Below are 22088 nucleotides of genomic sequence, written 5' to 3'. Positions count from 1 at the left end.
CATTGAGGAAGTAGTGGGCATTGAAAGGAGAGCAGCAGAAAGTGACAACTGATCCACTCACCCCAAAACCATTTTTTTCGGGTTACGGACCACCAAAACCTGGAAGTACCGGAATGGGTTACTTCCGGGTTTCGGTGGTCACACATGCGCAGAAGCACTAGATCACGCTTTGTGCATGCGCAGAAGGGCCAAATCCGTGCGTGAGCATACATGCCACTGTGGGTTGCAAACACTGCGGGTTGCGAACGTGCATCCCGCACGGATCACGGTTCGCAACCCGAGCGTCCACTGTAGCGTGTTTAGCTTATATGTCAATCTGGCACTAGGGTGGCGCTGTGGGTTAAACCACCGAGCCTTGGACTTGCCGATCAAAAGGTCGGCGGTTCGAATCCCCACGACGGGGTGAGCTCCTGTTGCTCGGTCCCTGCTCCTGCCAACCTAGCAGTTCGAAAGCATGTCAAAGCGCAAGTAGATACATAGGTACCGGCAGATGAAGGTAATAGACTATATGGGACTGGCAGAAATGACCGAAAGAATCCGAGACCAGGGAAGAGAGACGGCGAAAGAAGATTGGAAGAAATTTAAGGACTATCTTAAGAAACATTGTAAAATTAATGAATGTTGAAACGATGTTGGTTTAGATACTATGTGGTTACTAGCTGTAATGGGTATGAAAAGGAAAAGTAAAGATCTAAACAAGATTAAAGGAAAGGATTTGCTGAACCTAGATTAGAAATTAGAATACAGAAAGGGAAGGTATGAGGAAGTTGGGGAAGTAAGGTTGTAGAAAATAAGGGAATGAATTTATGCTTCGTTTTTGTTTTGTTTATGTTTTCTATGTTGGTATTTGTTGGGTTTGTTATGTTTTTATTGTTGCTTTATTATATGTGAAACTTTAATAAAATTTTCTAAAAAAAAAAAAAGATACATAGGTACCACTCCGGCGGGAAGGTAAACGGAGTTTCTGTGCACTGCTCTGGTTTCGCCAGAAGTGGCTTAGTCATGCTGGCCACATGACCCGGAAGCTGTACGCTGGCTCCCTCGGCCAGTAAAGCGAGATGAGTGCCGCAACCCCAGAGTTGGCCACGACTGGACCTAATGGTCAGGGGTCCCTTTACCTTTATAAATCTGGCACTGTTGATAGATACACAGAGATAGAGATAGAGGCAGAGAGAAAGAGAGAGAGAGAGAGAGAGAGAGAGAGAAAGAAAGAAAGAAAGAAAGAAAGAAAGAAAGAAAGAAAGAAAGAAAGAAATGGAGAGGTAGAGAGAGGTAGAGAGAGAGAGAGAGAGAGAGAGGTAGAGAGGTTGAGATACAGAAATAAAGAGAGGTACAGAAAGAGAGAGAGAGAGAAAAAAAAATAGAGAGACAGATCAGATCCCCCCCCCCTGACACGCAGGAAGCCGGTCCCCCTTTCCTTCCTCCCTCTGAGCCACCCCGCTCGGCCTGCTGCCCAGCGCCCCTGTCCCTCCCTCGGCGGCGGCGGCGAGGCCTGCCTTTGGGCGGGCGCAGGGAGGAGCCAGAGGCGGAGCCGCCCCGAAGCCGGCCGGCGACCCGGAGCGGCGCGAGAGGCCGGCGACGTCCACGACCTCCGGATATGGCGGCGGCGACGGCGACGGCGTCGACCTGCGCCCCCGTTTGCCGCCGCCTCGTGCTGCTGCTGCTGCGGAGAAGGCGGCGCGGAGGCTCCCCGCGGCTGCCGTCGACCGGCAAACGCCTCAGCAGCAGCAGCAGCTCCCTCAGCAGCGGCGTCGTCAGGTGCTGAGGGGAAGAGAAGGGCATCATGGGAGGCGGGGGCCGAGGGGGCCGTCGTCGGTGGGGCGGGGAGATCCGAGCACCCCCCCCCCAAGTCTTTAAGTGGGGATATTGGGGTCAGGGCCGGCCCACCCCTGAGGCAAGGGGAGGCGGCGGCCTCAGGCGGCAGGATTCGTAGGGGGGACGAGGCTCCCTTCCCGCAGGTCGCCTCCCAGGGCGCTCTTTGGTGGTCCGCCTCAGGTGGGCTCGCCTCCTTGGAAGCTGCCCGCAGCTGCTGCCCAGATGGCTCGGCCGCGGGTCTTCCTCTCAGGGTTCGAGCTGGGAGGGCAACTCATGGGGGGTGAGGTCCCTTCATTGCCCCCTCAATAAAATATTTCAGGGAGCCAGCCCCCCCCCCAAAAAAGTAGATGGGTTTTGCCACTCAAATGGCGTGCACATGCCGTGTTGTGTGGTTGATTATGTGAGGTGGAGCTTACCTGATTGGTTATGTGACTGATTATGGGGAGCAGAGATTACCTGATTGATTATGCGATTGGTTATTCGGAGCAGAGCTTACCTGATTGATTATGCGATTGATTATTCAGAGCAGAGCTTACCTGATTGATTATGCAATTGATTATTCGGAGCAGAGCTTACCTGATTGGTTATGTGATTGATTACGCAGAGCGGAGCTTACCTGATTGATTATGCGATTGATTATTCGGAGCAGAGCTTACCTGATTGGTTATGTGATTGATTATGCAGAGCAGAGCTTACCTGATTGATTATGCGATTGGTTATGGGGGCGGAGCTTACCTGATTGGTTATGTGATTGATTATGTGGGGCAGAGATTACCTGATTGGTTATGTGATTGATTATGCAGAGCGGAGCTTACCTGATTGATTATGCAATTGGTTATGGGGGCAGAGCTTACCTGATTGATTATGCAATTGGTTATGGGGGCGGAGCTTACCTGATTGATTATGTGATTGGTTATTCGGAGCAGAGCTTACCTGATTGATTATGCAATTGATTATTCGGAGCAGAGCTTACCTGATTGGTTATGTGGGGGAGAGCTTACCTGATTGGTTATGAGATTGGTTATGTGGGGCGGAGCTTACCTGATTGGTTATTTGATTGGTTATGTGTGGCAGAGCTTACCTGATTGGTTGTGTGCCTGATTATGCGGAGCAGAGATTACCTGATTGGTTATGTGATTGGTAATGTGGGGCGGAGCTTACTTGATTGGTGTGATTGATTATGTGGGGCAGAGCTTACTTCGGCCTCCCCAATATTTTATTCAAGTTGACATCCCACGTTGGGCAAAAGATTCTTGTGTTGCGGATGTGTGTGTGTAATTTCTATTATTAAATATTTTTTAAATCATGATTTCAATCGTAAATTTGCACCCTGATTTAACCCAAGCCATAATCCCTGGTTCAGATGTCACCCTTAGTTTGGGATTTGGGTTTGATTTTCCTGTGTGTGACTGGGGAGAGGCAAACTAGGTGAAGTGGGCTGGTTCATGTGTAAAGGACCATTGAATGCACTCCCAGCTTGTTTTCGGAAAGCCACTAGATCAGGCTTCCTCGACCTCAGCCCTCCAGATGTTTTTGGCCTACAACTCCCATGATCCCTAGCTAGCAGGACCAGAGGTCAGGGATGATGGGAATTGCAGTCTCAGAACATCTGGAGGGCCGAGGTTGAGGAAGCCTGCACTAGATGCTATAGGAGCAGCAATTCCCTGAGCGATACATGTGTTGCACATGATGCATTTACTGTGCATTTTAATTAATTTGAAGCATGAGGGAGGCATCTTGAAGAAACATCACTTTCAGGTGATGCAGTTCCTTTCCGTGAGGTTTTCTCATGGAACAGTATTGACTTGATTGTCGGTAACTCTTTTAAGGCAAGAAGAGTGTAAGCCATGCATGCAGCCTGCCTAGTTCTCCACCTGAATTCTGATATGGACAGTGGTGTGACACTGTATATTGGCTGTATGCATAACTCCATCCCTCTTCTTGCTTTAAAGGACCACTGACCCTTCAAGGAAAATGAGGATGACCACATGCACAAGCAACATGGGTATGTGTAGCATTTCTAGAAAGAATATCAAGAGGTTAGAGAGGAGGGAGGGTTATGCGATTGACTATGTGGGGCGGAGCTTACCTGATTGGTTATGTGATTGATTATGCGGAGCAGAGCTTACCTGATTGATTATGCAATTGGTTATGTGGGGCGGATCTTACCTGATTGGTTATGTGATTGACTATGCGGGGCAGAGCTTACCTGATTGGTTATGTGATTAAGAGAAGGGTTAAGGAGCGACGGCTATTGGACAAACGCCTATTTGCTGACGAGATGCTTCAATAGCAGTGAGAACTCACTAATGTGCACATTTTATTTATTTTAGATATTTTTTACCAACCTTCTGCCTCGTACATCCTAAAAAGGTTTTAAAAGAAGATAAATCAAATAAAATTAAAATAAGCAGGAAAAGAACAACAGAAAATGACAACGAAAAGTTATAGGATCTGTTACTTTGAGCTGCTGTCTGTGTGGAGGACTGGAATGTGTGGCTTTTTGTTGGCTGTGAATTTTGGTTCCTGGTAATTTACATCTTTTTGGGATATTTTGTATTCTTTCTCAGAAGTTTTAATTTTGATTCCGACTAGCTTTCTCTTTGAATGTGGAAGGTGGCAAATTTGGGAAGCCACATGAAGAGTTTGTCCTTGAGCCCAGGAACCAATGCTAAGAAGACAAGATTATTTATTTTTAAACTTCCTCACAAATTTTGGGAAAACAAAAAAAAAAATTCCTTCCAGTAGCACCTTAAAGACCAACTAAGTTAGTTCTTGGTATGAGCTTTCGTGTGCATGCACACTTCTTCAGATACACTGAAACAGAAGTTTCCAGACCCTTCTATATAGTGAGAAGGTGGGGAGGGGTATTACTCAGAAGGGTGGTGGGAATGGGTGATTGGCAGATAGCTGTGATGAGCCTGTTGACAACTCTTAACGACTGCAATAGGTCTTACAGGAAAAAGCAAGGGGTGAGAAGGTGAAAAATGGCTTTGTCATGTATAATGAGATAAGAATCCAAGGTCTTTGTTCAGACCAGGTGTCTCCATGGTTTTAACAGGTGTCTCCATGGTTTTAAGTTTGGTGATAAGTTGCAATTCAGCAGCTTCTCTTTCCAGTCTATTTCTGAAATTCCTTTGTAGTAAAACAAATAACTACCATCCCAAACATACCAAACAGTCCATTGTATATAGCCAGGCACTACGTTACAGTCACATCTGTTCCAATTCTACAGACAGAGATTCTCACCTAAGAGATCTACAGCAAACCTTTTTAGAACTAAAATACCCAGCAGATGAAGTTAGACAACAGATCAACAGAGCCAGACTGATACCCAGAGAGAACTTGCTGCAAGACAGACCCCAAAAAGAAAATAACAGAACACCTCTAGTCATCACATACAGCTCCCAAGTTAAAACAGTACAACGCATCATCAGAGATCTACAACCTCTCCTGGACAATGACAGTTCTCTTTCTCAAGCTCTGGAAGGAAGACCTTTCATTGCCTACAGACAGCCACCCAATCTTAAACAACTCCTAACCCACAATAATACTACAACCAGACCTAACACGGACACTGGCACCAGAGCCTGCAATAAACCCAGATGCCAACTTTGCTGCCACATACACCCGGACAACACCATTACTGGCCCCAACGACATCACACATACCATCTCGGGACTATTGAATTGCTCATCGTCTAACATTGTGTATGCCATCAAATGCCAACAGTGTCCTTCAGCTCTCTATATTGGACAAACAGGCCAGACCTTACGCCAAAGAATAAACGGACATAAATCGGACATCAGGAATCACAAGACAGAGAAACCAGTAGGAGAACACTTCAATCTCCCAGGACATTCTATACAAGATCTCAAAGTAGCTGTTTTACTACAAAGGAATTTCAGAAATAGACTGGAAAGAGAAGCTGCTGAATTGCAACTTATCACCAAACTTAAAACCATGGAGACACCTGTTAAAACCATGGAGACACCTGGTCTGAACAAAGACCTTGGATTCTTATCTCATTATACATGACAAAGCCATTTTTCACCTTCTCACCCCTTGCTTTTTCCTGTAAGACCTATTGCAGTCGTTAAGAGTCGTCAACAGGCTCATCACAGCTATCTGCCAATCACCCATTCCCACCACCCTTCTGAGTAATACCCCTCCCCACCTTCTCACTATATAGAAGGGTCTGGAAACTTCTGTTTCAGTGTATCTGAAGAAGTGTGCATGCACATGAAAGCTCATACCAAGAACTAACTTAGTTGGTCTTTAAGGTGCTACTGGAAGGAATTTTTTATTTGTTTTGACTATGGCAGACCAACACGGCTACCTATCTGTAACTGAAATTTTGGGAAGTCATTTTGTTGGAGGGAAAAGGCCTTGTCTTTGTCTTTTTCTCTTAAGGGCGAAAGCTGTGATAACAAATGATTTAAACAACCCTTCTGTGTGCGTTTTTAGCTTTCTTATGCCATATACTTTTTCCAGTTTACCATAATTAAATAACTTTCTCTCAAACATTCCCCCTACCAGTATCCTGAACTATTTATGGAAGTGGCTGTTGGGTTCTCAAGGCATATATCATGCCTCAAGAAAGCTGCAAAAATCAAGGCAGTGATGATAGAGACTTTGCATATAATAGCCAACTTTCATCCTGGGAAAAGTTATGGAAAGAGGAAATAACTGTGTGCTGTTCGTTGAAATAAAATTATATGAAAATGATGTATCCTTGGTATTTAACACCAAGTAAAATTGCTAAAATGTACAAAACAAGTTCTAAACTGTGTTAGAAATGTAAAGAGAAAGGGCATATTTTAGGGAGCAGGCCAGCAGGCAGGGCCCATTACTTACATCATAGGAGCCTACACAACACAAAACACTGTTGCTGTATGTGGGTTTTTTTCCCTTTAAGTTTTTTGGGGGCTCCCAAGAGAGTGGGGCCCTAAGCTATAGCTTGTTTAGCTTATATGTAAATCCAGCACTACCTGTATGGGAGACGCTGTTATTGGCTATCGAGGAAGGAAGGGTTGTTCAGCCAGTGGAGTTTCCATGCATTGCAAGGTGGGGGGGGGGGGGAGGATGGTAATACAATAAGGCATGAGATCCCTTCTTCCTTGATTAGCTCTGGAGGATTAGCTCTGGAGAAGGAGGGAAGGTTTGCACCCCTAGTTGGAGGAACAGAGTGCAATTTTAGGTTGGATGTTAATGTTCAAAGTTTCTGAGGTGAGGATTTTCGTAAGGATTTTTGAGAGCATCAGCTTTGGCTATATGCCTTTTTGATCAGTCATATTGGAACAGGATGCCACGCTGTTGCATAAGGGTTTGTATCATCAAACTCCCTCTGGGATACTGAAACTCTCCTGGCTTGAGGTCAGAGTGATACAGCTTTGTTCCACATTCTGTATTATGAGCTGTGTGTTTCCTTCCTGGGGTTTGTCTGTCGCTATCGGTGTCGTGTGCTTTGCTGCAGAATTTGTGGATTGATTCACTGTGACTGACTGGAAGGAGATGCAGGCAAATGTCTGTCTTTCCCTCTGTTTCAATATGGCAGCCATGTTGTGTTTGTGCTGCACCCCCGTAACAGCTCTCATGTGTTTTGTTATGCCCTACACAGCACTTTAGGGACGCGGGTGGCGCTGTGGATTAAACCACAGAGCCTAGGACTTGCCAACCAGAAGGTTGGCGGTTCAAATCCCCGCGACGGGGTGAGCTCCCGTTGCTCGATCCCTGCTCCTGCCAATCTAGCAGTTTGAAAGCACATCAAAGTGCAAATAGATAAATAGGTACCGCTCCGACGGGAAGGTAAACGGCGTTTCCGTGCACTGCTCTGGTTCGCCAGAAGTGGTTTAGTCATGCTGGCCACATGACCCGGAAGCTGTACGCCGGCTCCCTCGGCCAATAAAGCAAGATGTGTGCTGCAACCCCAGAGTCGGCCACGACTGGACCTAATGATCAGGGGTCCCTTTACCTTTACATAGCACTTTCTCAAATTCCCAAACCTGTCCACTGATCCAAACAGGTTGGTGATCCCTGTCCTAGCTGCGGTAGCCATATTGTGCTCATGCCATTTATATGCAGGTTAAAGTGCTATAATGGCAACATTTATTAATGCGCACTTTAGGGCGACATATTTGCTGAGCGGTAAAACTTTAGCCTTTTAACGATTCATTTTTATCCTTTGTATTTTATAGTACCGAAGCAACTATTATCTCAGGGAAAAAGCTGGCTGCCCAGGTCTGCGAGGAGATACGAAAGGATGTAGACTCCTGGCTTGCCCTTGGGAACAAGAGGCCTCATCTCACCGTTGTTTTAGTAGGAGACAACCCAGCCAGTCACACGTATGTGAGAAATAAAGTAAAAGCAGCGGCAGCCGTAGGTATGCCTTTTTCTTCAAACAGTTTTCCGAACAATGGCAACTTTCTGGACACAATGCGTGTTTCCTTTCAGAGGCTGCATTCCCCGGGAGGTAATCTCCATGCTGGCAGAGGGCAGAATTTGTGGCATTAATAATAATAATAATAATAATAATTTATTTATTTATACCCCGCCCATCTGGCTGGTTTCCCCAGCCACTCTGGGCAGCTTCCAACTGAATATTAAAAACAATACAGCATCAGACATTAAAAACTTCCCTAACAGGGCCGCCTCCAGTTGCCTTTTAAAAGTAAAATCGTTGTTTATTGCCTTGACACCTGCTGGGAGCTCTGTCAGTCTCTCTACTCCCCTTCCTACCCCCACTCCCATGTCTCCATTTTGGCTCCCCACTGTTCCCCATTACCGTATTTTTCGCCCTATAGGATGCACCAGACGATAAGACACACCTAGTTTGGGGGGGGGAGGAAACAAGAAGAAAAAAATTCTGAACCCCGGAAGCCAGAACAGCCAGCAAGAGGGATATGGCTTCGGGGACAGCCTGTGAAGCCTCCACAGGGTAGCGAGGTGAAGGCACCCTATTGCCCTGCGGAGGCTTTGCACTGCCATCCCCAAGCTAGAACAGTGAGACGGAGCACTGTTCTGGCTTTGGGCTTAGCCGCGCGGCCTGCATTCGCTCCATACTTCCCTTTTTAGAAGGGAAAAACTGCATCCCATACAGCGAAAAATACGGAAATTAACAAATTTTGGAGCTGATGACTTGCAGAAGGCTCCTCCTCCAGGGCCAGACTTTGGTAATATGGCTCCCTGAGCGAGGACAAAATCGGGCAAACCCCCCGCCCTCAAATATTTCTTATTTGTGTTCCCCCTAGCCCTCCCCTCTCTTTTCCCATCCAGGATCCCCACCCTGAGGCTCATTGCAAGGTTCTTTTTCCCAGGCTACTGCATCTCTCTCTCTCTCTCTCTCTCTCTCTCTCTCTCTCTCTCTCACACACACACACACACACACACAGATACATTACAGAAGAGTGATCTTGAGAGCTAGAGAAGGCTTGTAGCATCCCCCATGGCTGTGGGTTCCTCACCCACTGTAAGGAAAAATATATTTAAAAAATAAATAAACCATTAAATACTGAGTGTGAATTTATTTTAGTATTCTAATTAAAAATGCTACCAATAGATAGAATTGCACAATCTGAATTTTGTTGCATGTGACTAAACGGAACTAATGTTTTGCTGATGATATTGTTTGCCTCCTCTTTTTACTTTAGGCATTTGTAGTGAAATAATACTGAGGCCCAAAGATATTTCTCAGGAAGAACTTTTAAATCTGACTGGCAGATTAAACAAGGATCCAAGAGTCAGTGGTATATTAGTCCAGTTACCTCTGCCAGGTAATGCTATTTTATACAATGTCACAAAGTCGGGTGGTTTTGAGGAATACCGGTAAATGAGAAAAATCAAGTGCACTTAATTTGATATAAACCTTGCAATGAGAGAAAGGGTTTATAAATAACCAAACTATTCAGTACCGTGACCGTATTGGTAATTATTTTTCCAACATACAGTGGGGGCCATATTTTCAATACCACTTTTTATTAATGTGCTTGTAGGCTAGAATGCTGATTTTATTCAGCCAAATCAACCCTGGCGATCAATGGGGTGACAGATGTCGCACCCAGATCACCCTCACATCCACCCTGTCACCCCCCCCCAACTGTATTACCTGGGTTATGAAGGCGCCCTAAAGACGTTAAAGCAAAGATTATGGGATAATGCACACAGTGACTTGCAATCTCGATCACACACAGTCTGTAGTCCGTTGGCAGTAGGAGTACAATATGGGCATGTCTTTAAGTTAACATCTTACATTAAAAACCTGTCAGTACCAAATTATCGAAGGCTTTTCACCAAAGCCAGACTAAACGTCTTTCCTTCTGCAGTGTTGGATGGCAGGTTGAGAGGAGTTCCCTACCAGGACAGACTTTGCTCGTGTGCCCAAGACATCGATTCCATAAAACATATTTTGTTGCACTGTGCAAAATATGAGCAAGCCAGGGCTGAACTGATATTACCCTTGCTGGTACCTTTCCCGGGAAAATCAGAGGCTCACTATGTCAGGTTCCTATTGGAAGACCGGACAGTTGCAAAGTTTTTATCGGTGGTCACAAGAACCAATGATCCCTATATTCTGAACAAAATGCTTGTTTAACCTGGAGGTAGGCTGTATGAATTGTGTATTGCTTTGTAACGATTTGTTGGGTCACTGGACCGTAATAAAGATTGATGATGATGATGATGATGATGATGATGATTTTATTCACCTGCTTGCAGTTTCTACCCTAGAACTATTTGGTTCAAATTATACATTTCATAAATAAATGAGAATGAAAGATTGACCACATGGTGGCAGTGTAACATAAACTGAACCAGGCTCAGCACTGTTCGTTGACTCTTTGCACCATAGACAAACTTAAAACTTGTGTGGTGAATGCAGGTTAGGCTGTGCTCCTATGTACTGCAGAGAGCAAAAGCAAAGCTATGAATTCTTGTGACATGTCCATGGAGGTAGCTCTAAAGACAAGCTTTAAAGCCTCAGCAGTATTGGTCAGAGCATCAGTTGCCAACTTGATGTTTGCAAGGGCAGTCGACGTGTGACCTGTGTATCTGACATAATTAAACCTGATTAAGGTTGGGACGCGGGTGGCGCTGTGGGTTAAACCACAGAGCCTAGGACTTGCCAATCAGAAGGTCGGCAGTTCGAATCCCCGCGACGGGCTGAGCTCCCGTTGCTCAGTCCCTGCTCCTGCCAACCTAGCAGTTTGAAAGCACGTCAAAGTGCAAGTAGATAAATAGGTACCGCTCTGGCGGAAAGGTAAATGGCATTTCCGTGCGCTGCTCTGGTTCGCCAGAAGCGGCTTAGTCATGCTGGCCACATGACCCGGAAGCTGTACACTGGCTCCCTCGGCCAATAAAGCAAGATGAGCGCCGCAACCCCAGAGTCGGCCATGACTGGACCTAATAGTCAGGGGTCCCTTTACCTTTACCTTACTCCAAAGGCAGTAAAAGATGTCTTGAGGAAAAACTATTTGTATGCTGCACTGTTGACAAATTTGTCCTTGGAAGTGATTAGATTTAACTCCAAACTCATGATTTGCAAGATCATAGCCAGAATGCACATATGGCTCTTGTCACTGGATTGTGGACCTAGAATTGTAATAAAAGGGTGCCCCTTTTCCATTGCCAAGTTCTTTGGCTTGGTGAATTTTGAAACCAAAAATAAGAAGGCAGGCCAAACCACAGCAGTCCTTTTGGACAGCCAAAAAACATTCATTGTTCTCCCATTCAACCAAGTATAAGCCCAAATTGCCACAGTCCAGGTTATTGACCAGAAGTTCTGCATGAAGATTCACCAGAGCCTCTTCATCCTCTAAAGGCAGCACAAACAGTCTGATAGGTTTTGCTTTTGTGGGTGGTCTGTGAGAGGAGATCATCCGTCCAGATCATGTTGACAGTAATTCTAAGGATATGTGCTGGTGATCTCCAGAAACCCACAGGACAGATTGTGGACATCAAAAATCTAGGAGTACAGTGGTACCTTGGTTGTTGAACTTTTTTTTTTTTTAAGAAAAGTTTTTATTGTTAAAATAATTCAGCATTAATACACACATATTGCTAATATACAAACATACATTTCATACAATCTTTAAAAATGTTCAAACATACCTACACTCAACCCCACAGATAATTCCTTTTCCCATCACCATCCACCACCCCTCACCCCACCTTTGTGTTAGACTTCCAATCTACTCAATTGCAATTTCTTTCCACTTCTATTACTTTCTTTCACACACCTTTAACCTAATTTCATGCTTCTTTTTCTATTAGAATAAACAAGTTCCGTTTTAAATACTAAATAAGATGGATAACAATGTGTAATAGAGAAGGAAACTTGGTTGTCGAACTTAATCCATTCTGGGAGTCCGTTCGACTCCTGAAACCATTCGAAAACCAAGACACGGCTTCCAGTTGGCTGCAGGAGCTTCCTGCATTCAATTGGAAGCTGTGTTGGACATTCGGGTTCCAAAAACATTCACAAACCGGATGTTCCTTCCAGGTTTGCAGCGTTCAGGAGCTAATTTGTTCAGGAGCCAAGCCGTTTGACTACCAAGGTACCACTGTAGTGGTAAATATATCCTAGAAACATCCTCATGCTCAACACTGTTTGGTATCTGCTGAACATAAAGCCCATCAGACAAGTTCCAAATAACAAAAAGGACATGAAATCGTATTTTCCAGGTCACATTGATGAAAGAACTGTGTGTAACACTGTTGCCCCTGAAAAGGATGTGGATGGATTTCATATTTTCAATATAGGACAACTGTGTCTTGACCAACCTTCTGTTATACCTGCCACTGCTGCTGCTGTCTGGGAAATAATAAAAAGGACAGGTAAGAGAAATGAGGTGTTTCAGAGAAATATGGGGTATCAAATTATATGATCCTATGGTGCTTAAGTAGGACGCGGGTGGCGCTGTGGGTTAAACCACAGAGCCTAGGACTTGCCGATCAGAAGGTCGGCGGTTCGAATCCCCGCAATGGGATGAGCTCCTGTTGCTCGGTCCCTGCTCCTGCCAACCTAGCAGTTCGAAAGCATGTCAAAGTGCAAGTAGATAAATAGGTACCACTCCGGCAGGAAGGTAAACGGCGTTTCTGTGCTAAGAAGTGGCTTAGTCATGCTGGCCACATGACCCGGAGGCTGTACGCCAGCTCCCTTGGCCAATAAAGTGAGATGAGCGCCGCAACCCCAAAGTCGGCCACGACTGGACCTAATGGTCAGGGGTCCCTTTACCTTTACCATGGTGCTTAAATCCTAAATGAAATAGGACATGCTATAAAATTTGGATTTGCACTACGGTTTGTTGCATTGGATATGCTTAGCTCATCTTTTTGTTTTATGGAGAGTGCCAAAATTTTTTTTTTAAATACAGTGGTACCTCGGTACATATGCTTCAGGTTACATACGCTTCAGGTTACAGACTCTGCTAACCCAAAAATAGTGCTTCAGGTTAAGAACTTTGCTTCAGGATGAGAACAGAAATTGTGCTCCGGTGGCACGGCGGCAGCAGGAGGAGGCCCCATTAGCTAAAGTGGTGCTTCAGGTTAAGAACAGTTTCAGGTTAAGAACAGACCTCAAGAACGAATTAAGTACTTAACCCGAGGTACCACTGTATATGGCAAATGGGGAGAAGCTGCTTGGTACAAGGTGCAGAGAAACCACAGTTTTCTCTCTTGGTACTCGGACGTTTTGGCTCCCGAATGCTGTAAACCCGGAAGTGAGTGTTCCAGTTTGCGAACATTCTTTGGAACCTGAACGTCCGATGGGGCTTCCGCAGCTTCTGATTGGCTGCAGGAGCTAACTTTTGGGTTATGTTTTGTAAAGAAAAGCCACTAATCACAATTCATAATAATCTAACATTTCAAATCTGTACGATCAAAAGCCTTTCATTCCATAGGAATGAGTCACTCTCTTCGATATTATTTTTCTCGTTCTGAAAGGAATACAAACATTTGGAAGAAACGTCGTTGTCGTTGGGAGATCAAAGAATGTTGGAATGCCTATTTCAATGCTTTTGCATACCGACGGAGGACATGAAAGGCCCGGAGGTATGTTGAATAACATTCTGTTTTGTTGAAACCCTCAGCACAGAGAAAAGGGAAGGTGCAAAGGAAGAAAAAATAGTTCGTAAGCATCTGAATGCATAACAGGATTTAGAATGTCTGATTTTCAAAATAATGTTTTAGATCCTTAGCTGTTAGGGACATAACCCATTTTGCTACTTGTATACTCTTACCTGCTCATATAGCATGATGAATGCCAGCTGTTCTTAACAGAATCTGCTGGACATTTGGCACTGAGTAATTTTGACCTTCCAAACTGTGATCATTTGGACTACTCTAGAGTTTGAGGTAAGATGAGGATATTTTCGGATGTCAGTGTTTCTTTTTAATGTCTGTATGGAAAAAGAAGGCCACCGTTACAAAGTTCTCTTGCATTGATTTCAATGGGCCTTGCACAGAATAATTTTCCAGTGGATTGTGCCAAAAGTGCATTCTAGAATGAAAACCTTGTGTGATAAACATTTCTATTGCTTTTGAGGCTTCCAGAAATATAATTTATTTTACAGGGCCTGATACCGTACTTCCAAAATAATGGCAAACTAAAGAAAATGCTGTAAACATTGTGCTAACACTAGGATGATCATTTCAATCACAACTGCATTGCAGTTTTGTAAATGATCAGTAATTGGGACTAATACATATGTATTTCAGGTGATGCTACAGTTACAATTGCTCACAGATATACACCCAAAGATCAGCTGAAGATCCATACGCAGCTTGCTGATATTGTAATAGTTGCTGCAGGTAATGTAGCACTGTCAATGTTTTAAAATACAATAAAATTCAAATATACACACACATCCCGCTTTACAAATGTTCATTATGGAAAAATTCTCATGTCCAAATATGAGGAATTAGTACCCAAACCTTGCTATATACACGGCAGATTCAGATATCTGCAAGGAGCAGGGAGCGATTGAACAAATAAGAGAGCATTTCTTCTAGGTGTTCCCAAGGGTTTGTTTGGTCTTTTTGCTTTTGGGTGAGGGTGTGGTAGGGAATGTCAGGAGCTCGTCCTACACTCGAGTAGGACCCTGGCAGAGACACATGCCCGACTGGCATGTTCTCTCCCTCCTGGTCTTTTGTTTGGGAGATTCAAAAGCTTTCTTCAGCCCGAACATCACAGCAACTGATGCCAACAGACACCAGGACACTTAGGGATCCGCAGAGTGTTCGCAGTTTGCGTAACAGACCTCAGCAACACAGCATTTTGGCTAATCTACTTTAAAGGTAAAGGGTAAAGGTAAAGGGTCCAGTCGTGGCCGACTCTAGGGTTGCGGCGCTCATCTCGCTTTATTGGCCAAGGGAGCCGGCATACAGCTTCCGAGTCATGTGGCCAGCATGACTAAGCCGCTTCTGGTGAACCAGAGCAGTGCACGGAAACGCCGTTTACCTTCCCGCCAGAGCGGTACCTATTTATCTACTTGAACTTTGACATGCTTTCGAACTGCTAGGTTGGCAGGAGCAGGGACCGAGCAACGGGAGCTCATCCCGTCGTGGGGATTCGAACCGCCGACCTTCTGATCAGCAAGTCCTAGGCTCTGTGGTTCAACCCACAGCGCTACCAGTGTCCCTCTTTATTTACGCGTCTGCTTTATTTACTTTATTTACATATACATACACACGGAGCACTGCAACATGGCTCCCTCTCTCTTTAGCATCAGACATCAAAGAGAGAAAGAACAAAGGACAATAGTCCCACTTCACAGAACACAGTAACACAAACATCTTGTCTCCGTCACTTCCCACTCTGTGGAGTCAAAACATACACCGTCATGTGATAGACAGCAATCCCATGACTGCAATCACAGAGCAGGAATTCCAACAGGGAACACATTAGAGAATTTCCCATAGGAATCAGTTGCAATCATCAACTCATATGCAAACCCTTGCCTAGTTAACAATTTCCAAGGAATGCATTATGTTTTGTAAGTGGGGCCTGTGTGTCGTAGGTCTGAAAGTCACTATTATGTTGTCTCTGTGACCACAAACTTAGCATGTTTCATGCTTGTGCCGCAATAAAGTGAAAATTACACACAATATGGATTTTATGGGGGCAAGCTATGGCGCAGGCTCACTTTCGCACTGAAGAGTTCACATTTTCACTAGCAGCTATTTATGCAAAGCGGACCAGCATTTACTTAACTTGCCTAGAATTTGGCAAGAGCTTGGGAACAATGGCATTTTAGGAATAAAAAATTGCAGTCAGAGTGTCTAGCATTTACAAGAATAGTACAGAATTAATAAATAGGGAGATGGAAAACTTTGGTCCTGGCTTCTACCGTCCTTATATCCAAATTACAGCCAGGTTTACAGTTGCAGTATTGGAATTGTAAAAATGCTGTATTTATTATGCAATAGGTTTAAGTTATATAAGCAAGAGGTTTTATTTTGAAATCCTTGGGGGTGAGGAGGAGCTGATAGCTCATGGTAGCCCAAAATGTCTGTGGAAAAAAATCAACCTCAAACTTAGAAATGCCTTAATTGCCTAATTACACCTGAGTATTTGCAGAATTCTTGGTACGCCAATATAATTATAGGCCTGTTTAATTCTACAAATACCAACATTTTCTGAGGATTATTTTCCCCCTCCTCTGACATTGTCACTGCTTTGCCCTTCCTCCAGAGGTCTGTAATTCTTCTTCGTAACTTGCCCTTGAAGGTTGTAGTGGCAGTGCTAGTCTTCTTTGCTATTCTGCTAGTCTATAAGGTTCAAGGGACTTATGGTTTCTAAATATTTGTTTCCAGCCATGCACAATGCTATAAACACACCACTACATACCCTCCCAACATTCCTCTGATGACAATATGATGTCCTATTATTATTATTATTATTATTATTATTATTATTATTATTATTATTATATTTATACCCCACTCACCTGACTGAGTTGCCTCAGCCACTTTGGGCAGCTTCCAACATATATAAAAACATAATAAAGCATTAAACATTTTAAAAACCTCCCTATACGAAGCTGCCTTCAGATGTCTTCTAAAGCAGGGGTCAGCAAACTTTTTCAGCAGGGGGCCGGTCCACTGTCCCTCAGACCTCCATATTTTGAAGGGGGGGAAATGACCAAATTCCTATACCCCACAAATAACCCAGAGATGCATTTTAAATAAAAGCACACATTCTACTCATGTAAAAACACGAGGCAGGCCCCACAAATAATCCAGAGATGTATTTTAAATAAAAGGACACATTCTACTCATGTAAAAACATGCTGATTCCCAGACCGTCCGCAGGCCGGATTTAGAAGGTGATTGGGCCGGATCCGGCCCCCAGACCTTAGTTTGCCTACCCATGTTCTAAAGGCTGTATAGTTACTCGTTTCCTGGGCTCGCATAACCATACCATCTATAATTTCTCTGATGAAACTATGGACGTAATGACTGAGATAGTAGTATCCCTCATCAAATATAAAGTGCTTAAAAGCTTAAGTATTCACATTTCTCCCCCCCACCCCTCAGGATCTGTGAATCCTAATTGGATTGGTGGTTTCAGGTGTCCCAAAGCTGATTACTTCTGATATGGTTAAAGAAGGGGCAGCAGTGATCGATGTCGGGATCAACCATATCCACGATCCTCTCACAGGAAAGACCAACTTAGTGGGGGATGTGGACTTTGAAGGTAAGCAAAATGGCAGTTGTGGGGTGTGTGTTTTTTTGGGGGGGGGAGAGTAGGAATCTGTTCCAGTTACAACTGCTCTTGAAGCAGGGAGTTTAAATAACACATTATTTTTCCCTTGGCCAAAGGAGAAATATTAAGAGCCATACTGAAAGTTAACCCACATATTTAGGGGAATTGGACACCCTAGAGAATCTGAAGGGTGCTTTACCCAGCTATTTCCTTGTGTAACTTTTGAGAAAATTCATCTCATGGGGCTTATCAGTACTTCCATTTTCTCTTGTAATTTTCTTTTATGTTAAGCATTTTAATAGTGTTGTGTGTATGCATATATTCATATGATTTAAACATTAACCAACAGGGTTCTGCTAATATAGTTATTTCACACACACAAAAAAACCCCAGTACAGTGGTGCCTCGCAAGACGAAATTAATTCGTTCCGCAAGTTTTTTCTTCTTGCGAGTTTTTCGTCTTGCGAAGCACGGTTTCCCATAGGAATGCATTGAAAATCAATCAATGCGTTCCTATGGAAACCGCCTTCAGACCAGGTCCAGGGACAGTCTGTCCCCCAACCTCTTCTGAAGGCTGGGGGGGGGGACAAGGGCTTTTCTTCCCACCGCCAGCCTTGAGAAGGCTGTTCTGAAGGCTGGCGGTGGGAAGAAAAGCCCTTCTCCCCACCTCCCGCCCCGCAAGCTCCGGGGACAGGAGGGCTTTGCTGCCGACCGCCAGCATTTTAAAAGCCCCCGGGACAGCGGAGACTTCTCCGCTGTCCCGGGCGATCTTAAAATGCTGGCGGGCGGCAGCGAAGGCTTCACTGCCGACCCCCAGCATTTTAAAAGCCATCTTAAAATGCTGGCGGGCGGCAGTGAAGCCTTCGCTGCCGCCCGCCAGCATTTTAAGATCGCCCGGGACAGCGGAGAAGTCTCCGCTGTCCCGGGAAGGCAGGCGGGGGGGGAGCAAAGACTTTCGCCCCCCGCCGGTCTTCAAAAGCCGTCGGGATAGCGGAGAAACGCGCTGCGCTTCTCCGCTATCCCGGGAAGGCAGGCGGGGGGGAGCAAAGACTTTTGCCCCCCGCCGGCCTTCAGAAGAGGTCCAGGACCTCTTTCTGAAGGCCGGCGGTGGGCGAAAGTCTTTGCTCCTGACGGCCAGCATTTTAAAAGCTGTCCGGGATAGCGGGAAAGCGCAGCGCAATTCCCTGCTATCCCGGACCGCTTTTAAAATGCTGGCGGTGGGGAGCAAAGCCTTTCGGCCCCCGCCGGCCTTCCTGGACCTCTTCTGAAGGCCGGAGGGGGGCGAAAGGCTTTGCTCCCCACCGCCAGCATTTAAAAGAGGTCCCCGGAGATTTCCCTATGGGCTTTCTTCTTGCGAAGCAAGCCCATAGGGAAATTCGTCTTGCGGAACGACTCAAAAACGGAAAACTCTTTCGTCTTGCGAGTTTTCCGTTTTGCGAGGCGTTCGTCTTGCGGGGCACCACTGTACCTAATGTAAAATGTGTCCCAGGTTGCAAATACTTTGTTCAAAGAACTATGTATTTTCTCCTTACATGGCTCTTGCTAACTAAAGGGAGATGAGTATTCTGGGCTAATATATCCTATTTGGCCTGAACTTTTCCACTTTAAAAAAGCCCCAAGAATGAGGGCTTCCAAAGCTGAGGATCCAGTTTGTCAAGGATGGATTTTGTTGCTTTTAGAAGCTGAAAAAACATTGAAAGTACCGAAGGCATTGCAAAATGTTGATACTGTTCCACCAAGTTTAGCTGTATTTAGAGAATTAAAACACACCACCTAAAATAGATGCTTTGATGTATTTGTGGGCAACCTTCCCCAAACTTGATTTGGAATGGACCCTTCTAAAATGGCCTCACGTTGACACTTTTCAGAACAGGCCTAATTTACACTATGAGCTCAGACCTGCTCCAGTCTCTTGCGTTCTCATAAATTTCAATGAAAACATGACAGTTGCTTGAGAAACAACAAACCTTTAGCTCTTCCCACCTCGTTGTGAGGTACCCCCCACCCCCCACCGAGAACAGAAGTTATGCTTTCAAGATTTATGAGCATCCCCCAATTTCTTCTGAAATAAACATGGTTTTACTTTTAGGACGGGAGTAAACAACTTAGCACTAATAAATTCTTGTTCTCAGTGTATACCGTATTTTTCGCTCCATAAGACGCACTTTTTTCCTCCTAAAAGGAAAGGGGAAATGCCTGCGCGTCTTATGGAGCGAATGCACTGGGTGGCAGAGGGATCCCTCGGCTACCGCTTCAGTCGTGAGCTGAGGCATGCCTCTGCAGCCGGAGCCATGGCTCCCATCCGTTGATTTCCGTGAAGCCAGCAGAGCAAGAACCGCTGCGCAGCTATCGCTCTCGCTCTGCTGGCCTCACAGCGAAGCGGGAGGAGGGACGGACAGAAGCAAGCAAAGCAAGAGCCGCTTACATGCTCTGTGCACAATATTTTATCCTTGCTTTCCCCCTCTAAAAACAAGGTGCGTCTTATGGTCAGGTGCGTCTTATGGAGCAAAAAATACGGTAGATTTGGGGGGGGGGTGGAGACTGATTTGGCCAAGGCCTCATAATGAATCTGTAACAAAGGAAGACTTCAACCCATCTTCGGAGTTGATTCGCAGATATCAACTGCGATTAAGCTTATGAAATAATAAATTTGATTGTCAGACTCTAAAATCCTGGGATTGGAAAAAAAAAAAACCATTTTGAAATGTATTGCCTATTGGCCTCTGTATTAATAATTTGACCGGCAAACAGAAATGTTGTTCCTCACACTGTTGTTTGTGGGTTGCTTTGTTTGATGACCAGCATATTAACTTAAGTTTTATTTGCATTTTCTATCACTCCCCCCATTCCCAGAGGTAAAGAAGAAAGCTGCTTTCATCACGCCTGTCCCAGGAGGTGTAGGACCAATGACAGTTGCTATGCTTTTGAAGAATACATTAATTGCGGCCAAGAAGCTTATTTATTAAGATCTATGAATTCAAGCCATTCTATTTATTGATACATATACATTTATTTTTCTTACAAATATATTTATTTCTAAATTGTATTTATTCAATTTAGTCAGAATATGGACAATGGGTTTCTTTGCATACTTACAAAAATGTTTATTACTTCTGCTGCTGAATATGCACCTACTCTCTTCATGTCTGGATGTGTGTGATTTCTCTATGTAATTCCAGTCAAAGCACCTGGTCCAAGTTTGAGGTGTGCGGTTTTTGCAAAACACCCCTCGCCAATGCAAGTCTCTTTTGCAACAGAAAAGGAGATCTGGGCCTGAGCTTTAACTGCATGCCACACTCTAGCCAAGGATAATAAAGGGCTCATACTTTGAACTACATTATGCATAAGGGGGGGGGGGACTCCCAGAACCCAGGATGCTCGATAGAAATAAATCAGGAATTTATCTCTGAAAAGCCAGGTATTGATAACTGAACATGTATGAAAACGCTAAAAACAAAGTGAATTGTGTGTGATTTTTGAAAGCATGCTTAGTACTGTAATCCCAAGTCAGAGGTGAAAAAGTCATTCCAAAGGGAGTTAATACACTTCATTGCAGTCTGCTTCTATGTCTAGTATTGCCCTCGCGTCCCAAAACACAGTATCAGTATCATTCCTATTTAGATTAATAGATGTGAGCTGACCAATTTCATTCTCATTGAAGAAGCATCATTTCCATCAAGAAGGGACAGGAGAACATCTGTAAAATTACTTGATTCCGTATTGGAGTATTCAAAATATTTTTAAAATGACTACATTATTGATCATCAACTTTAAAAAAATCCTTCTGAATTGTATTTCCATTCCAGTGAACTGTAATATTAAAACAATACCCATGATTGCTGAAACTAAACCATACGGATGAAGGACCTGATTATTATTTTTTCATTGACTCATTATAGAAGTTGGTGCAAGACCAACTAGGTGTCTGTCGGTCTTTATTCCAGCTGGAGGAGGGGCTTGAATATAAAAACACATTTAGTAGTTGTTGCTATAGTTTTAAGCGAGTGCTTGAACGAAGACAGATTTTCTTCAAATGAATGCATAAATCCACAGTAAGTTAATTGAGGGAAATGTGCTCTTTTTATTGCTTCATATGTTGAAAAATGTAAGATGGGAACATTTAAGTATTAAAGTTTAACTATATTTGCCTTGCCATTCAGATTCGGCTACACCAAGATGTGGCAGAAGATTGCAGTGACTATTTTATAAGTTACAGTATGAAAGCCTACATCATAGTGGAGCAGAGCTTTATAGACCAAGAATCTTTTGTGGCTTGAATTAACATCTTAACTGGAAAAGAATTCTCACCTTCCCCTTCCCTGACCTTCCAGTTGTTGTTGTTGTTGTTGTTGTTGTTGTTGTTGTTGTTGTTGTTGTTGTTATTATTATTATTATTATTATTATTATTATTATTATTATTATTTTATCATTTATACCCTGCCCATCTGGCTGGGTTTCCCCAGCCACCCTGGGCAGCTCCCAACAGAATATTAAAAACTAAATAAAACATCAAACATTAAAAACTTCCCTAAAAAGGGTTGCCTTCAGATGTCTTCCAAAAGTCAGAGAGTTG

The 22088-nt window shown here is 44.2% G+C and overlaps 1 protein-coding gene across 5 annotated transcripts; it reads left to right on the top strand.

The window, feature by feature from the left end:
* Nucleotides 1-1530: 1530 nt before the first annotated feature.
* On the top strand, nucleotides 1531-21365 carry MTHFD2L (methylenetetrahydrofolate dehydrogenase (NADP+ dependent) 2 like). Of its 5 annotated transcripts, XM_083709777.1 has the most exons (10): nucleotides 1583-1758; nucleotides 3768-3820; nucleotides 4149-4188; nucleotides 8013-8197; nucleotides 9465-9587; nucleotides 12493-12645; nucleotides 13753-13860; nucleotides 14527-14619; nucleotides 17381-17506; nucleotides 20369-21365. In XM_083709777.1, exons 1-10 carry the CDS (start codon nucleotides 1598-1600, stop codon nucleotides 20479-20481), a joined length of 1155 nt encoding a protein of 384 aa, XP_083565903.1. In that variant the 5' UTR covers nucleotides 1583-1597; the 3' UTR covers nucleotides 20482-21365. The 5 variants fall into 5 exon arrangements, 4 of the variants coding, with proteins under 4 accessions (XP_083565903.1, XP_083565900.1, XP_083565901.1 ...); XM_083709775.1 differs by lacking the exon at nucleotides 4149-4188 and having other exon boundaries at nucleotides 1641-1758; XR_014557488.1 differs by lacking the exons at nucleotides 3768-3820; nucleotides 4149-4188 and having other exon boundaries at nucleotides 1531-1758; nucleotides 17347-17506.
* The last annotated feature ends 723 nt before the right edge of the window (nucleotides 21366-22088 follow it).

This window comes from Podarcis gaigeae (genome assembly GCF_964106915.1).
Source record: "Podarcis gaigeae genome assembly, chromosome: 13".
NCBI lineage: Eukaryota > Metazoa > Chordata > Lepidosauria > Squamata > Lacertidae > Podarcis > Podarcis gaigeae.
This window is presented reverse-complemented; position numbering and strand designations above follow the sequence as displayed.

Bases quoted from the DNA above. Each gene is read 5' to 3' on its own strand.
- MTHFD2L (XM_083709777.1), top strand. From the start codon at position 1,598: ATGGCGGCGGCGACGGCGACGGCGTCGACCTGCGCCCCCGTTTGCCGC. The intron at 4,189-8,012 runs GTTTTAAAAGAA...TGTATTTTATAG, and splicing joins GCCTCGTACATCCTAAAAAG to TACCGAAGCAACTATTATCT. The intron at 17,507-20,368 runs GTAAGCAAAATG...CCCCATTCCCAG, and splicing joins GGGGGATGTGGACTTTGAAG to AGGTAAAGAAGAAAGCTGCT.